Genomic DNA, 17,739 nt, shown 5'->3' with positions numbered 1-17,739 from the left:
TACAATCGTGAAACAAGCTTCATAACCCATGTTTTATTTGTCCTAATTTTAAGTGTGGTAAAAGTATCTTATGAAGTGAAACATTCTCGAAATACTGTGTAAAACACAAACAATTTTTGTTACGTTTGTGGATAATTAACTTTGAAAGCACACATGTGAATTTTACTACATTAGTTAAAAGAACTTACGAGCGTTCTTTTGATTGCAAAACAGATGAGGACAGGAACTGGGCCCATGAAATCTGTTGTGCTCCATGTAGTTCTATTAGCCTAACTGTTGGCTAAAAGGATCCCGTCATATGTTTTTCCAGTTCCAATGATATGCCGGGAACCTAAAGATCTTTCAACATACTGTTACTTTCTAGGAACCACAGAGCAGAAGATTACAGAGAACTTGTTAGCGAGTTGATTCATAACTATAACGTGATGAGGAGTCATGTAACTCTCAAAATAACTTCTTGGATCCTCATCTATTTTTTCTTTCCTCAAAACCTTCCGGTAGTGAGCGACGCACATGTGGAGCGCTTTCATCAGAATTTTTCTTCAATTGAAAGGCGCTACCAGGAAAAATTGAGTCCAAATATTCTGTCAGACTACTGCTGGACACTCAAAAGAGATGTTTCTCAAGCGAAGTATAGCCTAAAATCTATTTCACAAACATTTTTGGTAAATAAATATGATTTTAGGTAAAATGTTACAAGGTATCAATACTAGAAAAGTCTGAAGTACATCTGATATAATTACTAAACAGCCCTGGGTGATAGAAAAATTTTGAAAACAGATCTGAAATCAGCACGAAAAATGCTATAAGATTCGTCCATTCGTTATCTTTTAATAAAAAATATGTTTAATTTTGTTGACCAGTGAATCAATGATTAAGACATTCTTATGGCTATATATATATATGTGTCACTATCTGTGGTGCGAATGGACCCTTGACCACATATTCGTCATCAATGAGATTATCTGTATTATTTTAGGTGTAGACCCTCAAATGTAGCCTACTGCCACAATGCTGGAAGAATCTATCCCGTCTGAATGGTCTTATATAAAATTAGATTAAATTAATAACGCTGATGGTATGGCAATCCTCGATATGTTGTGTATTTTTTAGTAGGTTATTTTACGACGCTTTATCAAGAGCTTAGGTTATTTAGCGTCTGAATGAGATGAAGGTGATAATGCCGGTGAAATGAGTTGAGGGAAAATCTCGGAAAAAGCCTCAACCAGGTAACTTGCCCGGACCGAGAATCGAACCCGGGCCACCTGGTTTCGCGGCCAGACGCGCTAGCCGCATATGTTGTGTATCAGATTACATTATACTACTCTATCATAATGATATTAGTACTGTATCGACAGCTTAGGTTGAGATATGTAGATAGATGCAGTGACAGGTAAATAAAATATCGGTATACGTTGTAATTCTTTACATCAGAATAGGAGAAACCGCCTTCCGTGGTGACAGATCAAACACATTGCTTAATTGCACCAAATTTTAACAGTGTGATAATATACATTGTTGTACTATCGTGTTTTTTGTTGTATTTAGAAGTTTGAAAGTTAGAATTCCAACACAGAAACTTGTTGCTAGGGAAACCATTCTTCATAACATAAATCTATACTGAAACAGACCCATTACAGTGCACTTATTGTTACTTAGTTACCATTAAAGTTCAGTTTTGCGAAGGCTTTGGAATAATATTGCTCTAAATTTTCAGCGAAAAATATTGTACAATACACGTTTGTGAAGTCTATTACAAAATGTCGGAAATTGGAACACTCGCTGTGCTCGTTTTTCAAACTTTTCCTCGATTTTGTAAAAGACACTTCCCAACCTCATATCGTAAGACACTATGATCTCTTTGAATGGAGATCAGCTTGCTCTCAACATCTGTACCATTAATACATTCGATGAACAGCAATTCTGTAGTTCCAAGGTGATATGTCAATTTTTTTACGAAAGTAAACTTTTGCGACATGTTGTACGAGTATATCCTGTTGGTATCTCTATTGTGGCAAAAGATGACATGCATATTTCTATTATTTTTCTCTCTAACTTATTTTTATGAAACATGATTTCACTGATTTTATACAAACTTTAGATGCTCGCTCCTGACAAACTACATAAATGACAGCACATTTTACCTTTGAGCCAAAGAAATGTACTCACAGTGCGATCCACAGTACGACACTAATCTGAGACCAAACCTGCGGAGGATTTGTGATGTCGTGACTCTGCCGTGAGTCCATCTGGATTGGTTGAGGTGGTAAGGGAAAATTTTACTGATCACAGACGAGAATACTATGGTTTGCTGTTTATGAAATTTAATGTAGTCGTATTGGTTTAACAATGGTTTGTTGATACAATATCATCAACACTGGTTCACTCGGTAGAGGAAACGGAGTGTCGGAATAAAAGTACGGTTTGCTTTTTAGGAAATTTAATGAAGTCCTATTAGTTTAACGATGGTTTATTGATACAATATAATTGACCGCTGGTTCACGCGGTAGAGGAAACGGAGTGTCGGAATGAAAGTACGGTTTGCTTTTTAGGAAATTTAATGAAGTCCTTTTAGTTTAACAATGATTTATTGATACAATATAATTAACCACTGGTTCACGCGGTAGAGGAAACGGAGTGTCGGAATGAAAGTACGGTTTGCTTTTTAGGAAATTTAATGGAGTCCTATTGGTTTAACGATGGTTTATTGATACAATATCATTAACCACTGGTTCACGCGGTAGAGGAAACGGAGTGTCGGAGTGAAGGTACGGTTTGCTTTTTAGGAAATTTAATGTAGCCCTTTTGGTTTAACGATGGTTTATTGGTACAATATCATTAACCACTGGTTCACACGGTAGAGGAAACGGAGTGTCGGAATGAAAGTACGGTTTGCTTTTTAGGAAATTTAATGAAGTCCTATTGGTTTAACGATGGTTTATTGGTACAATATAATTAACCACTGTTTCACGCGGTAGAAGAAACGGAGTGTCGGAATGAAAGTACGGTTTGCTTTTTAGGAAATTTAATGAAGTCCTATTGGTTTAACGATGGTTTATTGGTACAATATCATTAACTACTGTTTCACGCGGTAGAGGAAACGGAGTGTCGGAATGAAAGTACGGTTTGCTTTTTAGGAAATTTAATGAAGTCCTATTGGTTTAACGATGGTTTATTGGTACAATATCATTAACTACTGTTTCACGCGGTAGAGGAAACGGAGTGTCGAAATGAAAGTACGGTTTGCTTTTTAGGAAATTTAATGAAGTCCTATTGGTTTAACGATGGTTTATTGATACAATATCATTAGCCACTGGTTCACGCGGTGGAGGAAACGGAGTGTCGGAATGAAAGTACGGTTTGCTTTTTAGGAAATTTAATGAAGTCCTATTGGTTTAACGATGGTTTATTGGTACAATATCATTAACTACTGTTTCACGCGGTAGAGGAAACGGAGTGTCGAAATGAAAGTACGGTTTGCTTTTTAGGAAATTTAATGAAGTCCTATTGGTTTAACGATGGTTTATTGATACAATATCATTAGCCACTGGTTCACGCGGTGGAGGAAACGGAGTGTCGGAGTGGAAGTATAATAAAACCTAGAAAATTTCCTTTGAGGGTTCAAGGTAATGAAGATCGGATGACGGGTACAGGAGCCTTCTACTACAGAGCCTAAGTCGGAATCCATAGTTTAACGATGACCGATCGCGAAATGGGGCTAACTTGTGCTATGGACCTTCAGACGTAGTATAATAATTTTAATTACTTGCGATGGCCGACCACAAAAGTGCGGCGCTCCTGTTATTGACTGTCAGACGGCACCTTTATTATTCGCGATGGCCGAACAAAAGAGGCGGAGGAGCTACATCGACCTTCACACGAAATCTAATTTGCAATGACCGACCGCAGAAGGGGTGACATGGGAGTCTAGGCAAGGACTAGGGTAAATCGAGTTTTTCTAAGGAGACTAGCAGGTGAGAGATGTTTAAATTAGCTGAGAAAATGTCGAGTTTCTAACTATACCTGAGAAGACAAGTAGGGTTATTGGTGAGAGGTGCCTGGGTATTGTCTTGAATCATTGAAGCAAACCATAGTCTTCGTCAGGAGCCGAGAGTAAGGCCCTTTTGGAGAACGACGAGATGTGTTCTGTTTAAAACTGTATGGGGTAAACCTAAGATTACCCATATCCCGGGGACAGTCTCCGAATTTTGCTTTTTGTCCCCGGACAAAATTCGTTCCCGGATTTAATAATTTGTACCCAGTAATCCCCAGATTTTCGGTGCCAACTATTAATATGATTTAGGCCTAATGGTTCTTGCGTATTGTGGGCCTCGGTAACGTATTTGGTATAGCGCTTGCCTTCTATGCTCGAGGTAGCGGGTTCGATCCCGGCCCAGGTCGATGGCATTTAAGTGCGGGACAAAATTCCGGCACACTGGCGACAGATATAATCTCTGCAGTTGCGAGCGTCGTTAAATAAACCATAATTTATTATTATTCTTGTGTATTGCTATGGATGAATTTTGATAATGAAACTTTACCGCTTTTTCATGATGTCATAATAAAAATAAAGGTGACGACGAAACTGTAGTCGAGTCTTCTACAGTGTTATCAAGTTTAATATAAAAACTTAACTCATGGAAAGAACAGAACATTATTCCATCATCAATTTATTAAGAAACTTTTGACATCTTTAGAAGAAGTGGTTCTTATTCCACACCAGAATTCTCAATGTTTCTTATGAATTTTAATAAAATGCTATTAAATGTCTCAGTTATTGTTTTATTCATTCACAAGATATCTATTGAATGTATATTGCTAAGATCTCCTCTGGAAACAGACTCATTTGAAGAGAGAGTCTATTATTTTTCTTCAAATGTAGATGGACTTGACCTGAATGAAGATAATTTTTTCTATGTTGAAATTTACTGCTTGAAGAAATATATGACTTCAAAGAAAATATAAGTGTGGAATAAAGAAAATGTCGCTCTCTGCTCAAAATGGGGCGAAATTTTCAAATTTTCTCTAAGAAAATAACTATCTGTGTATAACTGTAGTAGTATATTGAACTGTGTATCTGCGTCATTCTGGAAGTAACGTAACGAACATAATGTGGACATCTCAAAAATCCAGAATGAGTCTAGAAACTGTTCGAGCCATGCTTGCTATTTTAACCAACTTCAACATAACCTGTCAGGTACTTACCGCAAAATTGGGATCCAATTCTCGATACGACTGAAAGGGAGTAGAATCATCGACACAGACGACACTCTGTTGACCTGAAGACACAACAAGAGTAACTGACCAGTCTTTTCACCATAACAGAAAGTCGGTTCTCATGGTTAGAAAATTATCAACACCGCATATCGAGGGGTACCTTCCCACTAATTTGGAACACGTGTCCGTCAAATTTATGAAATTTTGAACCCAAAAGTGCTCTACTTGTGAAACTAGGGACAATAATGACAAAACTGCTAGTTCTCAAAGTTTGAATCATAAATACCAACACCAACATATGGTAATCATCGCCAAAGGACTACGCTTAAAAGCTCATTAGCATAAATATAATCTTCATTATCTTCTGCGTTCAAACCTAATGATCGGTTTCTAGTATAGAATATTTGATGAATCTTAAATCTTACGAGCATGATCATTCTTTAGATACTTAGAATTTTCTTTTCTTTTTCAGTTAAAAAATTTTCGTTCATAACATCTCGAAGTTTTTCTTTGTCCCTTCTTTGCGCATGCTATAGAGCTGTCGTTTTGTTCTGCAAATCTAGCATTCAACTAAAATTATGCAGTTGATCTGGGAGTAAACTTAGCTACGGAAAGCAAAACTTTACCCAAGCAAACTCAGATTTCTCTTAGCTCTGCTTTTTTGTTCAGTTTCTACAAATTTAGCTGAGTATTAAAATTACCATTACTTTTTGAAACTCTACGTTTGTCTCTCAGCCATGCTTTTCAAAATTCTTCTGTACATCGTTCAACATAATTTATTTAACTTGTCCTAAAATTTATTACGGTCACAAATGATAATTCCAGAACATAGTTAAGAATCTTAGACTCCTTAGTGAGTAATTGCAATAAACTATCCTGTGGACATGGTCATACAAATTCATTCTGTAATTCTAAAGATTAAAATATTCAATTATTTATGGACTGCTTCGCTCGTTTCCTGGTCAGTTTGTTCTCATGCAGCGATAGGTATAGTATTTCTGCTTTTATATATGAGCTGTTCAGAGCAGAAGTGGTGTTAGTCAAAATTGGGTAATGAGGTTTAAAGTAAAGGTTCTGTAAAATACAGCGCAAAGTAGCAATTAATATGTCCTTCGTGCTATCCACTGACTACTAATAGTTTAAATAAATTGAATATTAATTGCTACTTTGCGCTGTATTTTACAGAATGTTTACTTTAACCCTCATTACCCATTCTTTACTTACACCACTTCTGCTCTTAACGGCTCATATAATAATAGCCTATTGCATTAGCTGTCCATATGATTTTGTTGTACATTTATTTAACTACAGCCATATTTATAGATAAATTACTTGACATAATTAATATTCACTGAAGTAAAAAACAGTCGCTGTATTATATAGTAATCTCCTTGCTGAAGAGAAGCATCGTAATACGTGTGAATAACGTAGCATTTCTTGTTCAAGGGATTGCCTGGCTCCGCATCAGAATCAATACGTGTGTCTTTCCTGTAAACCAATTTCACAATGGGTGCGCTGCCGCTGACATAAGCACTGCGAGCTCCCTTTCTCGAAGCCGGGAGTCCCGCTTACAATACGGCTCCCAGAAGATTCACCTGCGACAACTTTTACCCGTCATCGTCGGGTTGAGAGGCCACCATCGCCCGCCCCCCGCTGCCCGCCTGCCGCTCTTGGAAAGGTAATGAATGGATAATGCGCGGCGGTCAGCATCCGTGGGGGTTGGAGAGGGGGGAAAGAGTCGCGACCTTCCTCCTCTCCCACAGGGTTTATAAGCCGACATCATTGTTACGGACACCATCAGTTCATCTCCACTTTCTTCTCAGAGAAGACTTCGCAGGAGCGCCTGCTGCAGCCACTTACACACAACGATGAAAGTTCTCGTGGTAAGTTTGCGTGTGCTTCAACTGTACCACTTATCACAACGGTCACTTGTGGTAAAGTCTTTCCCCTTCAAAATTCTGCAAGGCCGTTTGGGTATATGCAGAAGACCGGATTGAGATAAGTGGCCATTTGGCTAGGAGCTCACACAAATTAAAATCGTAATCCTTCACAAAGATCTTGCGCATAGTCTTTCTAGATATTTTAATGTTCTTTACTCCTGTTGGAAATAACTCACTAGCGGGAGAATTTTTCAGTTTCAGAAATTACGAACGAAAATATTTCTGAGTATCATTTTACAATTTTCGAAAATAAGTGAGCATTAAGGGAAAGTGTGCCACTCCCCTCAAAATTATTACAGTCCCTTTCAGGGTACAGCAAAGATCGGAGTGAGAAAAGAGATAGTTTGATTTAGCTTATATTCCAAAAATATTGTGATTTGAATAAGTTAATTCTGCTAGAAATTTTTATATTCTTCACTTTTTCTAATTTAGAAAGAGTTACAATCTGAGAAAATATGAATAAGTGCACCTCTAATTACAGAAAAAGAAGTCGTTCTTTCTTAGTAAGATGTTGCGAGATGTAAATTTCAAGCCCCATAACAAGAGCGTCCCTTAAAAATAACTGGCAGAAGCTGCATGAAATATAAGTATTGCATTCTAGTCCATTAATTTTAAGTCATGTGTCAAATAGGTCTATACTAAAATCTGTAAAATTAATACTCAAAACAGAATATTTGCTTGTTTATATTCAAAAATTGCTTTTGTTTAGACCTAAACTCGAGATAAATTTAATAGTGAATTTTATTCATTGCTCAATTTCTAAGTCTGCGGAACTGGGTAAATAAATACTAATCTGCTGATGGATTTTGTATATAAATTTAGTTTATAAATATTAGAATTCTTACTCAAGAACAAGTACCATTTAGTGAAATTTCAACTTTGTAAGATTTTTATTACTTGCCAATTGATTCGGGATTGTCGGGTTCAATTCCTGCAGATGACGAATTTCTAAGAGAAATAGGGGTTCTAAGTATAGTTTTACTTCGAGAGGTAAGTAAAGTTGCTGAGCCAGTGTCGTATATTCACGATTTGTAAAAGAATTGTCCCGGGATGACAGGGTTCCTAGCGAAATTTACTGGTCACTTACTTCTTGCCTACTTCAAAATTTACTTCCGCTAGACAATTTCTTCTATCAGCTATCATCGGACGTAATGAATTCGTCTTCTTAGAAATGCAATTTTTCACAGTGCCAACCTAGCGGGGTTTAAGAAAATTCAAGTGACCATATTTAGGGCCATTAGGAATAAAACAATCAGCTCTGGTACTAGCTGCATGAAAACTAACATTTTCATATAATAATTATTAAAAACTAAACTCCATTATAATATATAACTCCGACCGAAATATTTTGTTATAAACGACTTCGAAATCTTGCAGACTAATAATAATACTTATCGTTCATAAACAGACTGAACAGTAAAAAAAAAAAAGTTCAGCATATAGGACATAACCCAGACTCTCGATGTTATACAGCAGAAGAAAATCCCTCCCCTGGGTCCTGCTTGAAATCCCTGATTTCGTAGTGGTTGCTTTACCAACTGAGTCACTTAAGATAAAGGAAATACTGGATGGACGAATTATTTGTGGAGGGTGAGATATCTCACCAGACTCAAACCAGGTATATGTGCTAATTCTGCTAACGCCAGAATTTTAATTTTGATGTTGGCGAGAAACAGCAGGTAAATTTTGCCAAGAGTCTGATCATTCGGGGACAGCATTCTTTCACCCGTCCTACACCTATGATTCGGGTTCTCCAGTTTACCTCCTTTCCGAAAGAAGTGATAATAAGCATTTTCATTATCCTCGGGTGTATATATGAGCCGTTCAGAGCAAGAGTGGTGTAAGTCAAAAATGAGTAATGAGGGTTAAAGTAAACATTCTGTAAAATACAGCGCAAAATAGCAATTAATAATATTCAATTTATTTAAACTATTAGTAGTCAGTGAATAGCAGGAAGGCCATTTTAATTGCTACTTTGCACTGTATTTTACAGAATTTTTACTTTAAATCTCATTATCCAATTTTGACTTACACCACTTTTGCTCTGAACGGCCCATATAGTGGCAGACACGATAATCACTAAATCACCGAGAACGTCAAGGAAGGTGTTATAATAAGGAATATTCTCAAAAAAACAGACATCCGTTGTATATGTTTATTGTTTATAACGTGAATAAATCGCATAAAAATTCATGGAATCTCATGTCTATGTGATGATAGTAATTTTATTGAAAGATTTGTCTAAATCAAATGAAATTAAGCCCCGGCGTAGCTCAGGCGGTAGTCGTTTGTCTGTTGATCCGGAGCTGCGCTTGAGCGTAGGACGGATCAATTGGCGCTTGGGCTAGTTATCTGGTTGGCTTTATTTTCGAGGTTTTCCCCAACTGTAAGGCGAAAGTCACGTAATCGCTGACGAATCCTCGGCCTCATCTCGCCAAATACAGTTCTTTTATAATATCTCTGCCTGTGAGTGATCCGAAAATTTCAAGTGGCTTGGACGTAGGCATCAGAGCATTAAAAAGCATTGCAAACTTCTGCTCTCTCTTCTCTTTCACAGCAAACTGTGATGTTGCAAAGAGGCGGAAATAGGCCTATAATAAAAAACTGTACCATCCAGCTATCATCAAATCCATTGACGCTAAATAACCTAATAGTTGATACAGCATCGTTAAATAATCGCAAAAAAAATTAAATCAGTTTCCATTTCAAAGGTAAATGAAAGCAATATTTAAGATAATTACGCCCTCTCTAATGATTATCTTATGCGTATATTATTATCTGAAACGTTAAAAAATATAATAAGATGAAACCCAGATGTATTTTAATACAAAATGTGAGGAAAAATAACTTAGAATGGTTCCCTAAAATTCCACATCAGAACTACACAGTACTACTATGTTCTGTGTGGTCTATTGGTTAACTGTATTTGCCTCTGGTTCCAAGTATCGCGAGTCCAATTTCGGCCACAGGCGATAGAGTTTAGGAAGAAACTTCGTAAATGTGGCCCCTATTGTATGAACATGTAAAGTCGTTGTCTATTATTCAATAAAGAAAGGTTCTAATACGAGGTAAAATAATTAAAAACGAATGCGTAGTAAGATAAGAACAGCCCATGGCTTAGTTGTCAGGTGGTCGACATTGAAAGTCAGACGTCTCGTGACGAAAGTTACACATACCGACAAAATTATTTGTTGAAATACTAATGAAATCGGTATAATATTAACTAAAAATAACTACAGAACTCGACGAGGATTTAAATGGTTACTTTCCATGTTCGTGAAGTTAGAGAAATTTCAGTTTCAATTTCTACCAGGGTCACCTCATTTCACTCCATCTATCACCACCCAACTGAGGTCAGCAAGGTTCCCAGAACTGTGAGGCTTCACTGCTCCCTCTAACAACTTTCTCCGCGAGTTAAATCAAGGTCAATACTGGTTATTTTTCCGATCATTTAAAAATCCCTCGGGCTTTGTCTTTATAACGTCGGCGTTCGTACATATCACGGAATCGAATTGAAAAATGTCGAGTTCAGTACTGACAATGTTGATTAATGTGTTAGTCTCAGCTCTCCAACTGAAAGGGAGAACTTATATATAATTAAAGACTTAGTAAACTCTGAATTTACTTAAACACTTCAATTGTTAAAGAAAAGATAATAATGTATAAGCGTCACAATGATACTACACTAATTCGTAATTAGACTTCTGTATGCACAACTCGTAAGATTAACAAAAATGCTACGTGAGTTCGAATCCCACCTAGGACGAGAATATTTGTTAGTTGTAAACGTGTTCCCTTGTGGTGTCTTCAAAGAAGCTTAGAAATAATGAAAACTGTGACTGAAAGCTGTCTTACGGCACGCAGTGCAAGTCGAGGTTTCATTTATCTTAACCCTCAACTGGTATCTATGGGTCAATATAGACCCATATGGCTAGATATTCTTACGTACATTTAAAAAGCAATACCAGTTGAGGGTTAATGTAACAACCGTTATTCTGTGCAAGGAAGCTACAGTATACTTTCAGGTTCACGAAATTCTATAGAACAAATCTTAGAATTATTACGAACGGGGCGCATAATGGCCCGATTAGTAGGCCCAAGTACTTCAAGACCTTTAGAGATTGTTTGTAAGCCACCGGCATAGCGCAGGCTGTAGCGCGTTTGCCTACTGATCCGCAGTTGCACTTGGACGTGGGTTCGATTCCCACTTGGGCTGATTTTCCGAGGTTTTCTGCAACCGTAAGGCGAATGCCAGGTAATCTATGGCTAATCCTCTGCTCATCTCGCCAAATACCATCTCGCTATCACCAATTCCATCGGCGCTAAATAGCCTAGTAGTTTATACAGCGTCGTTAAATAAACAAGTACAAAAACAGTAACGGCTGGCTGTCTTTTCGAGGGCCGAGTTCAGGATGCATCCATTCGCTCAGACTCACAATGACCCATTGTACGTTCTACACATGCGATGAATATTCCAGTCAGATAGGTGATTTAGGTTTCATTCGTGAATACGATGCTGATAGATGGACCACCGTGCCTCAGCTCTGAAATAGGCACTTCCCATCCCCAGACGAGTACCTGATAAACACGAAACTCAAAGCCCTTTAACCCTATATCAAGATCGGAAACCCGTACTATTCCCAAGAATTTACAGCAGCCTATTTTCACTATTGTGAATATAAAATGCTAAGATGCACAGTGTAATGGTTTCTGGAGCACGTCAAGTTCGACGCTCCCGACTTCAACAATGTGTTGCCTTGCAGCTCGTCGCCTCTATCGGGGTGCTCGTGCAGGCCCGCCCTGAAGCCGGGTACTCGTACAGCCCACCATCCAACACCTATGGAACCCCTGGAGGCGGCTTCATCGGCAGTGGCGGTGGCGGTGGAGGTGGAGGCTTCATCGGAGGAGGCGGTGGCGGAAGTTTCGGAGGCGGACACTCATTCGGCGGTGGCGTGAGCGGAGGTGGATTTAGCGGTGGATTCGGAGGTAGTTCTGGAGGCGGTTTCGGCGGCGGCGGATTCGGAGGCGGTTCTGGAGGCGGTTTCGGTGGCGGCTCAGGCGGTGGATTTGGAGGCGGTTCAGGTGGTGGATTTGGAGGCGGCGCAGGTGGTGGATTCGGCGGTGGCGCTGGAGGTGGTTTTGGCGGCCAAGCCCTAATCCAGAAACACATCTACGTCCACGTACCCCCACCAGAGCCCGAAGAGCACGTTAGCCGACCCTTGCCTCAATTCCGTGCTCCCCAGAAACACTATAAGATCGTGTTCATCAAAACGCCCACTCCACCCACTCCCACGGCCGCCAACATCCAACTCCCAGGCCAGGACGAGCAGAAGACTCTCATCTACGTGTTGGTCAAGAAGCCCGACGATGCCGAAGCCCTCAACATCCAGCAACCCGCACCTACCCAGCCTTCCAAACCCGAAGTCTACTTCATCAAGTACAAGACTCAGAAGCAGGTCAGTAGTCGAGCTTCGAAACCATCTCTACTTGCCTCAAAGTTAAAATTGATTAAATCTCTATTTGCTGCCTCAGCAAAAAGTACAATTCAATATCCTAGGAGTTACAGTAATTTGCTTAATAGATCTATTTTGGGTTGACTACGCAATAGCACGTTCGCTTTGCATTCGGCAGGCTCAGAGTTTGGAACAGAAGAAAAGAAAATATATCTTTTCAAATTATCCATAGTTTCGTTCCATTATCTTTAAGTAAAACGCGTATTTTGAAAATACTGCATTTGAAGTGAGTGAAAAACTATTTTATTGACCTCTACACTAGAAAGAGGTAATATTGACTTCACGTTCCTATCACTTTCCACTCCCGGGAAATACCAGGAATCTAAGTGGACGCCGATGTCATTCTGGAAACTTTGAGAGATGAAAAATTCTGTCTGCATCTAAATTTAACATGTTAATCTTCTTTAATTCATAAATATTGAAACATTAAAATCCACATCTCATATCTAACATAATTGTCCTATTAAAAAATTATATTTCTCAAATATACCACAATCGACAAATATACCACTTACTTTCTATTCGTCATTTCATTATTTAATCTACATTATGTATAATTTGAAAATCATTCCTAATTAATGATTTTCACCCAAGTGTTTCAAGACTTATCAATTTCGCTCTATTCACATATTGGCTTTTCAAAAGATGGTCTTATAGCAAAATCAGTGAACTGAAAGATACAGTTAAAGTCACTTTGTCTCTGGAGATTAATTCATACTCTAATACTTCTCGACAGTTATCGTAAAGTACTAAAAATATTTGAGCTTTACTCTCCACAAAATATGTTTCATGATTTTCTTAATGTGTGTCATTTCAAAGATAGTATAATTTCATATAAAAGTACAGCTTCGTTAGAAATCTCATTTGTATTTTTCAGGTATTACCAATGTTCTATTTCAAAGCAACTGCATACTGCTGCAATGGGTACGTCATTGTCAAGCAATCAATGAACTAAGACATAAATGCTAAGGAAGTTTAAACATTAATAAGCCTGACTGAAAAAACTATTGCTTTAATAGATTCTCCATCCTTAATTTGTCTACAATTAGTGCTTATTGCTAATGCAAGTCGTGATTATGTTTCGCACATTATAAACAGTTGTCATAAACTCACGCGTGATTGAAATCGTGCACATCTCACATACACTCATGAAGAGGCAGGAAGACTTGTAAAATAAAACCACCATACTGTAATGGACGAATCACTGACGTTAGACAAAGTGGTAATATATTTTATATGCCCTGAGAAGTTTAGCATTCTTTATCGGAGTAAGACAATAAACTCCGAAGTAGGGCTTTGTCTTTATGCTTTATGGACATAATAAAAGTGAACTGTTAAAATACCATCGTCACGTTCCCCTCTTCATTCACTTTAACATGGAGATGGTTCTTCCGGGAAAGGATAAATAGAACTGCTAGAGAGAATCATTCCCGTATTTCGTAAAGCTGAAATCGAAGATTGAATAATATGTTGAAAAAAATTACGAAGATTTTATTGCAAAAATCTCACCTAGTGCTAGTAGCATTACAAGATATCTTTTTAGTTTTTATTATTTTCCCCTTTCTTCAACTTTACATTTTAATAGTTTGCTGATATTTGACAACATATTTATTTTGTATACTGAATTATCATAATTTTCAGGTTTACGTATTTCAATGTAGGCCTACTCTTAGCCTACGTTTATTTTGGCTATAATTTTATTTCTTTGTTATATTTTCCTAATGAAAATACCACATGAAAAATCGCAACTTCTGCTGGATCTACAATTTAATTATTTGATTACATGAGAAAGAATAAAAACTGATCGAAAAATTGTATTCACGGCTCAGTCTAGAAAACCAAATAAATTACTGAAAATTTTACACTAAAGTAAAACTGAACATCCAAATATAAAAACTCTTCTGCAATAATCTCAAATTTTCCAAAATACAAACCTAACTAATGTTCATGTGAACATTAACGAAATAGTTCATCTTTTATTAAACTGCAATTATAAACACCATTATGTTATCAAATATTTCATTATGGACTCTTTAATTAAATTGAATTATTTTTACAATATTTTACTTCACAATTAAAAAAATAATGTCCTAAAGTTATGATAATCGCATCACTGTAACAAAAGGCAAATTAATGTCATATAAAATACAATAGAATTTTCTGTAACTGCTTATTTTCGAAACATTAGCACAAAATCTTCATTTTAAAAAATCAATCATATAGATTTGAGCGTTTTTCAATTATGGTCATGAAAAATAAACGTGCAAAATTGTGTTACTTGGAAGTATACACATTAATTTAGGAACGAAGAAGTTCGAATTCTTATAGGTAGTTAATTTTTCTTAAATGACCCTACAAAATTGTATTAAATACGTGTTGTTTCATAAATAAATGGAATGTCAAATACAAATACATATTTTTTCTTATATCGAAATGTGTATTCAAAATTCCAAACATGAAACTAGGATATTCTGTAAAAAAAAATAATAATGGCAGAACAATAAGTGAATTAAAAATATAATTTGGCCAAATTGCCTACTGCTTTTAGATTGCATTGTTACGTAATAAACTTCAAATTTCAAATCCTTACTGGACAAACAAGTTAGTCTCACGGACTATTAAGCGCTAACTTAAAATATAAAGAAACCAGTTTTAAATGAGACTGTCCAATCACATTAATAAAATTGACGTTTAACAGGAACGCGACGATCTAGAGAACAGAGAAAGAGACTGTAATCATTTATTGCGTTAAGATGCACTATAACGTTCATACGTGGCTTCAGCTTCTGTAGTTATCATTAACAAACATTCTTCACCCTCCAGGTTACTTCTGGTGGAGCCATCGGCGGTGGCGTTGGTGGAGGAGTTGGCGGAGGAGTCGGTGGTGGAATTGGCGGTGGAATTGGCGGTATTGGCGGTGGAATTGGCGATGGAATTGGAGGTGGAATTGGCGGTGGAGTTGGTGGAGGAGTTGGAGGCGGAATCGGAGGTGGAATTGGCGGAGGAGTTGGCGGTGGACATGGCATCGGAGGCGGAATCGGCGGCGGACATGGCGGTGGTAGCGGCATTGGTGGCGGCAGCGGCGGTGGTTCCGGCGTGTCTAGCAGCTATGGTCCCCCTAGCGGCGGAGGCGGACCTTACTAAGCGACAGAAATCTGTCTCCATCTATCAACTGCTGTCGATGCTCATTAGATATGTCACACACCATCATTCATACATACGAGACAGCAGCTTGAAATAACTTATTAGAATCACTGTCATCGCATTGCGATGTCAATATTTATTGATTCTCATTCGACATCAATCAGCGTGAAATCAGGATGTGTGCCAGTTGAACAAGCCTCATGCAGGAAACGAAAACTGTTCGTATGCTGGAATGCAATATAACACCGAGGCTTGTTTAATTGATTAATTTCAGATAAGTAAGATTAAATCGAAAGCATTCCACGTAATTCTAACGTAGTGCCATTTTAGTCATTATGGCTACTGATACTTCTTGATGGCGCAGCTCGTAGAGACAATCCTATATTCTTTACTATCAACAAGGCGACAGTTGCGTTGTCAGAAAACAAGAAATCCTCGTATTATATAAAGAGACTTCGTACAACTTCGATTTACAGGGTAAACAAGTATGGACAGAAGAAAAACTGCTTCTATACGTACTTGTTATTGTTTGATTCCATGTAATTGTAACTTATTGAACACGTTCACTGCTCAATTGCTTGGGTTACGTATTTTATATATTTTTGTATTGTGTTTTTTATATATGTACATATTTTTGCAAGAAAACGGTGGCAATAAATGTATTCATAAAATTGTATGAGTGTTTCTATGTCCGCGTTTTCCCCTAATCCTTTTTTCATTTATATTTAATCTCTAATATCAAAGCCTCATTTTCTACAATAAAAATGACAGGTTATTTCATGAGATAATCACATCTCTATTCTCTAAATAACTTATTAGTGAAAATGGCAATTATAATAAACTTTACAGATCTTGATGTCACTAGAGGAAAATTATTTTGCTGGTTTTAAGCACTGGACAGATCATGTAGTTCCAGTTACGTGTTCCTCTGGCATCTTTGATATTTCTTTCTGTTACATTTATAATTAATATTGTGTCTCAGATATTGAATGATATCATTTTTGTGTAGTCTAGCCATTTTTTTCTCTGATTCTTCACAATTTAAAGTAAATATCTTCAGTAGGATGAGTAATAAAATAAATATCTTAATTTAACTTTTAGTTTATTGATACTCCAGTGTAGTCTTTACTAATATGATTTCGGCTGCTTACATCTAGTTTCGTATATTGCATCAGCAACAAACGTATAATCTTCTTCATTGAATGATTAGTCTTGCATTACGTTTAGAATCCTTACCTCGTTCATTCTGTCTAGAACTCTAGATGATATTTGCAATATTTATACAGTATTCCTCTGACATTTACAAATTAATATTTTATTCACTCTGATTTTACTCATTCTAGTATCTACTATTGTTAATTAATTTCTAACACATAGTGTGACTCATGTTCTCCTGCTATATTATCCGCAATTCATATCAATATAGAAGAGCAACATTGCTAATATATTAGATTGATGCACATGTTCGTAGTGTTTTTGTTCGTCATCGCAATACTGCGTTGTTAGGAGATTGTTTATCGTTTGCCACTTGTCATTTGTTATTTGGAGTGTTGTGCTTGTAAATATGCCTTGAATTTTGCGGATTTGAAGAACACTTGTACTATTTGTGGGCTAAAGAAGATGGCAGTGTTAAGTGGAAAAAGACAAATACTTCCGACATGTTTTTCTTTTTGAATTTAATAGAGGAGTAAAGGTAGCAGAAGCGGCTCGAAACATTTGTGTCGAGTATGGGGAGAATGTCATCGGAGAAAGCACTGCAAGAAAATAGTTCTGTCATTTCAACATACAACATCCCGCATAAAAGTTAGGGTCCAGCCAAATAAGATGATGTTATGCGTCGTGTACTACGAATTGCTTCCCAAGAATATAACCGTACCTGCTTACATTTACTGCCAACAACTCGAACGGCCTGTGGCCGCAATTCA

The 17,739-nt window shown here is 37.3% G+C and overlaps 2 protein-coding genes across 5 annotated transcripts in view; both read left to right on the top strand.

Annotated features, from left to right (window-relative positions):
• Window positions 1-17,739, top strand: part of LOC138704857 (alkaline phosphatase-like) — a 670,581-nt gene that overhangs the window by 376,784 nt on the left and 276,058 nt on the right. The window lies entirely within an intron of this gene.
• On the top strand, window positions 6,945-16,488 carry LOC138704855 (uncharacterized). The gene is made up of 3 exons (XM_069833184.1): window positions 6,945-7,100; window positions 11,921-12,613; window positions 15,494-16,488. Exons 1-3 carry the CDS (start codon window positions 7,086-7,088, stop codon window positions 15,812-15,814), a joined length of 1,029 nt encoding a protein of 342 aa, XP_069689285.1. The 5' UTR covers window positions 6,945-7,085; the 3' UTR covers window positions 15,815-16,488.

Source organism: Periplaneta americana, chromosome 8, assembly GCF_040183065.1.
Source record: "Periplaneta americana isolate PAMFEO1 chromosome 8, P.americana_PAMFEO1_priV1, whole genome shotgun sequence".
NCBI lineage: Eukaryota > Metazoa > Arthropoda > Insecta > Blattodea > Blattidae > Periplaneta > Periplaneta americana.
The sequence above is the reverse complement of the archived record's forward strand: the minus strand, read 5'-3'. Positions and strand labels throughout refer to the sequence as shown.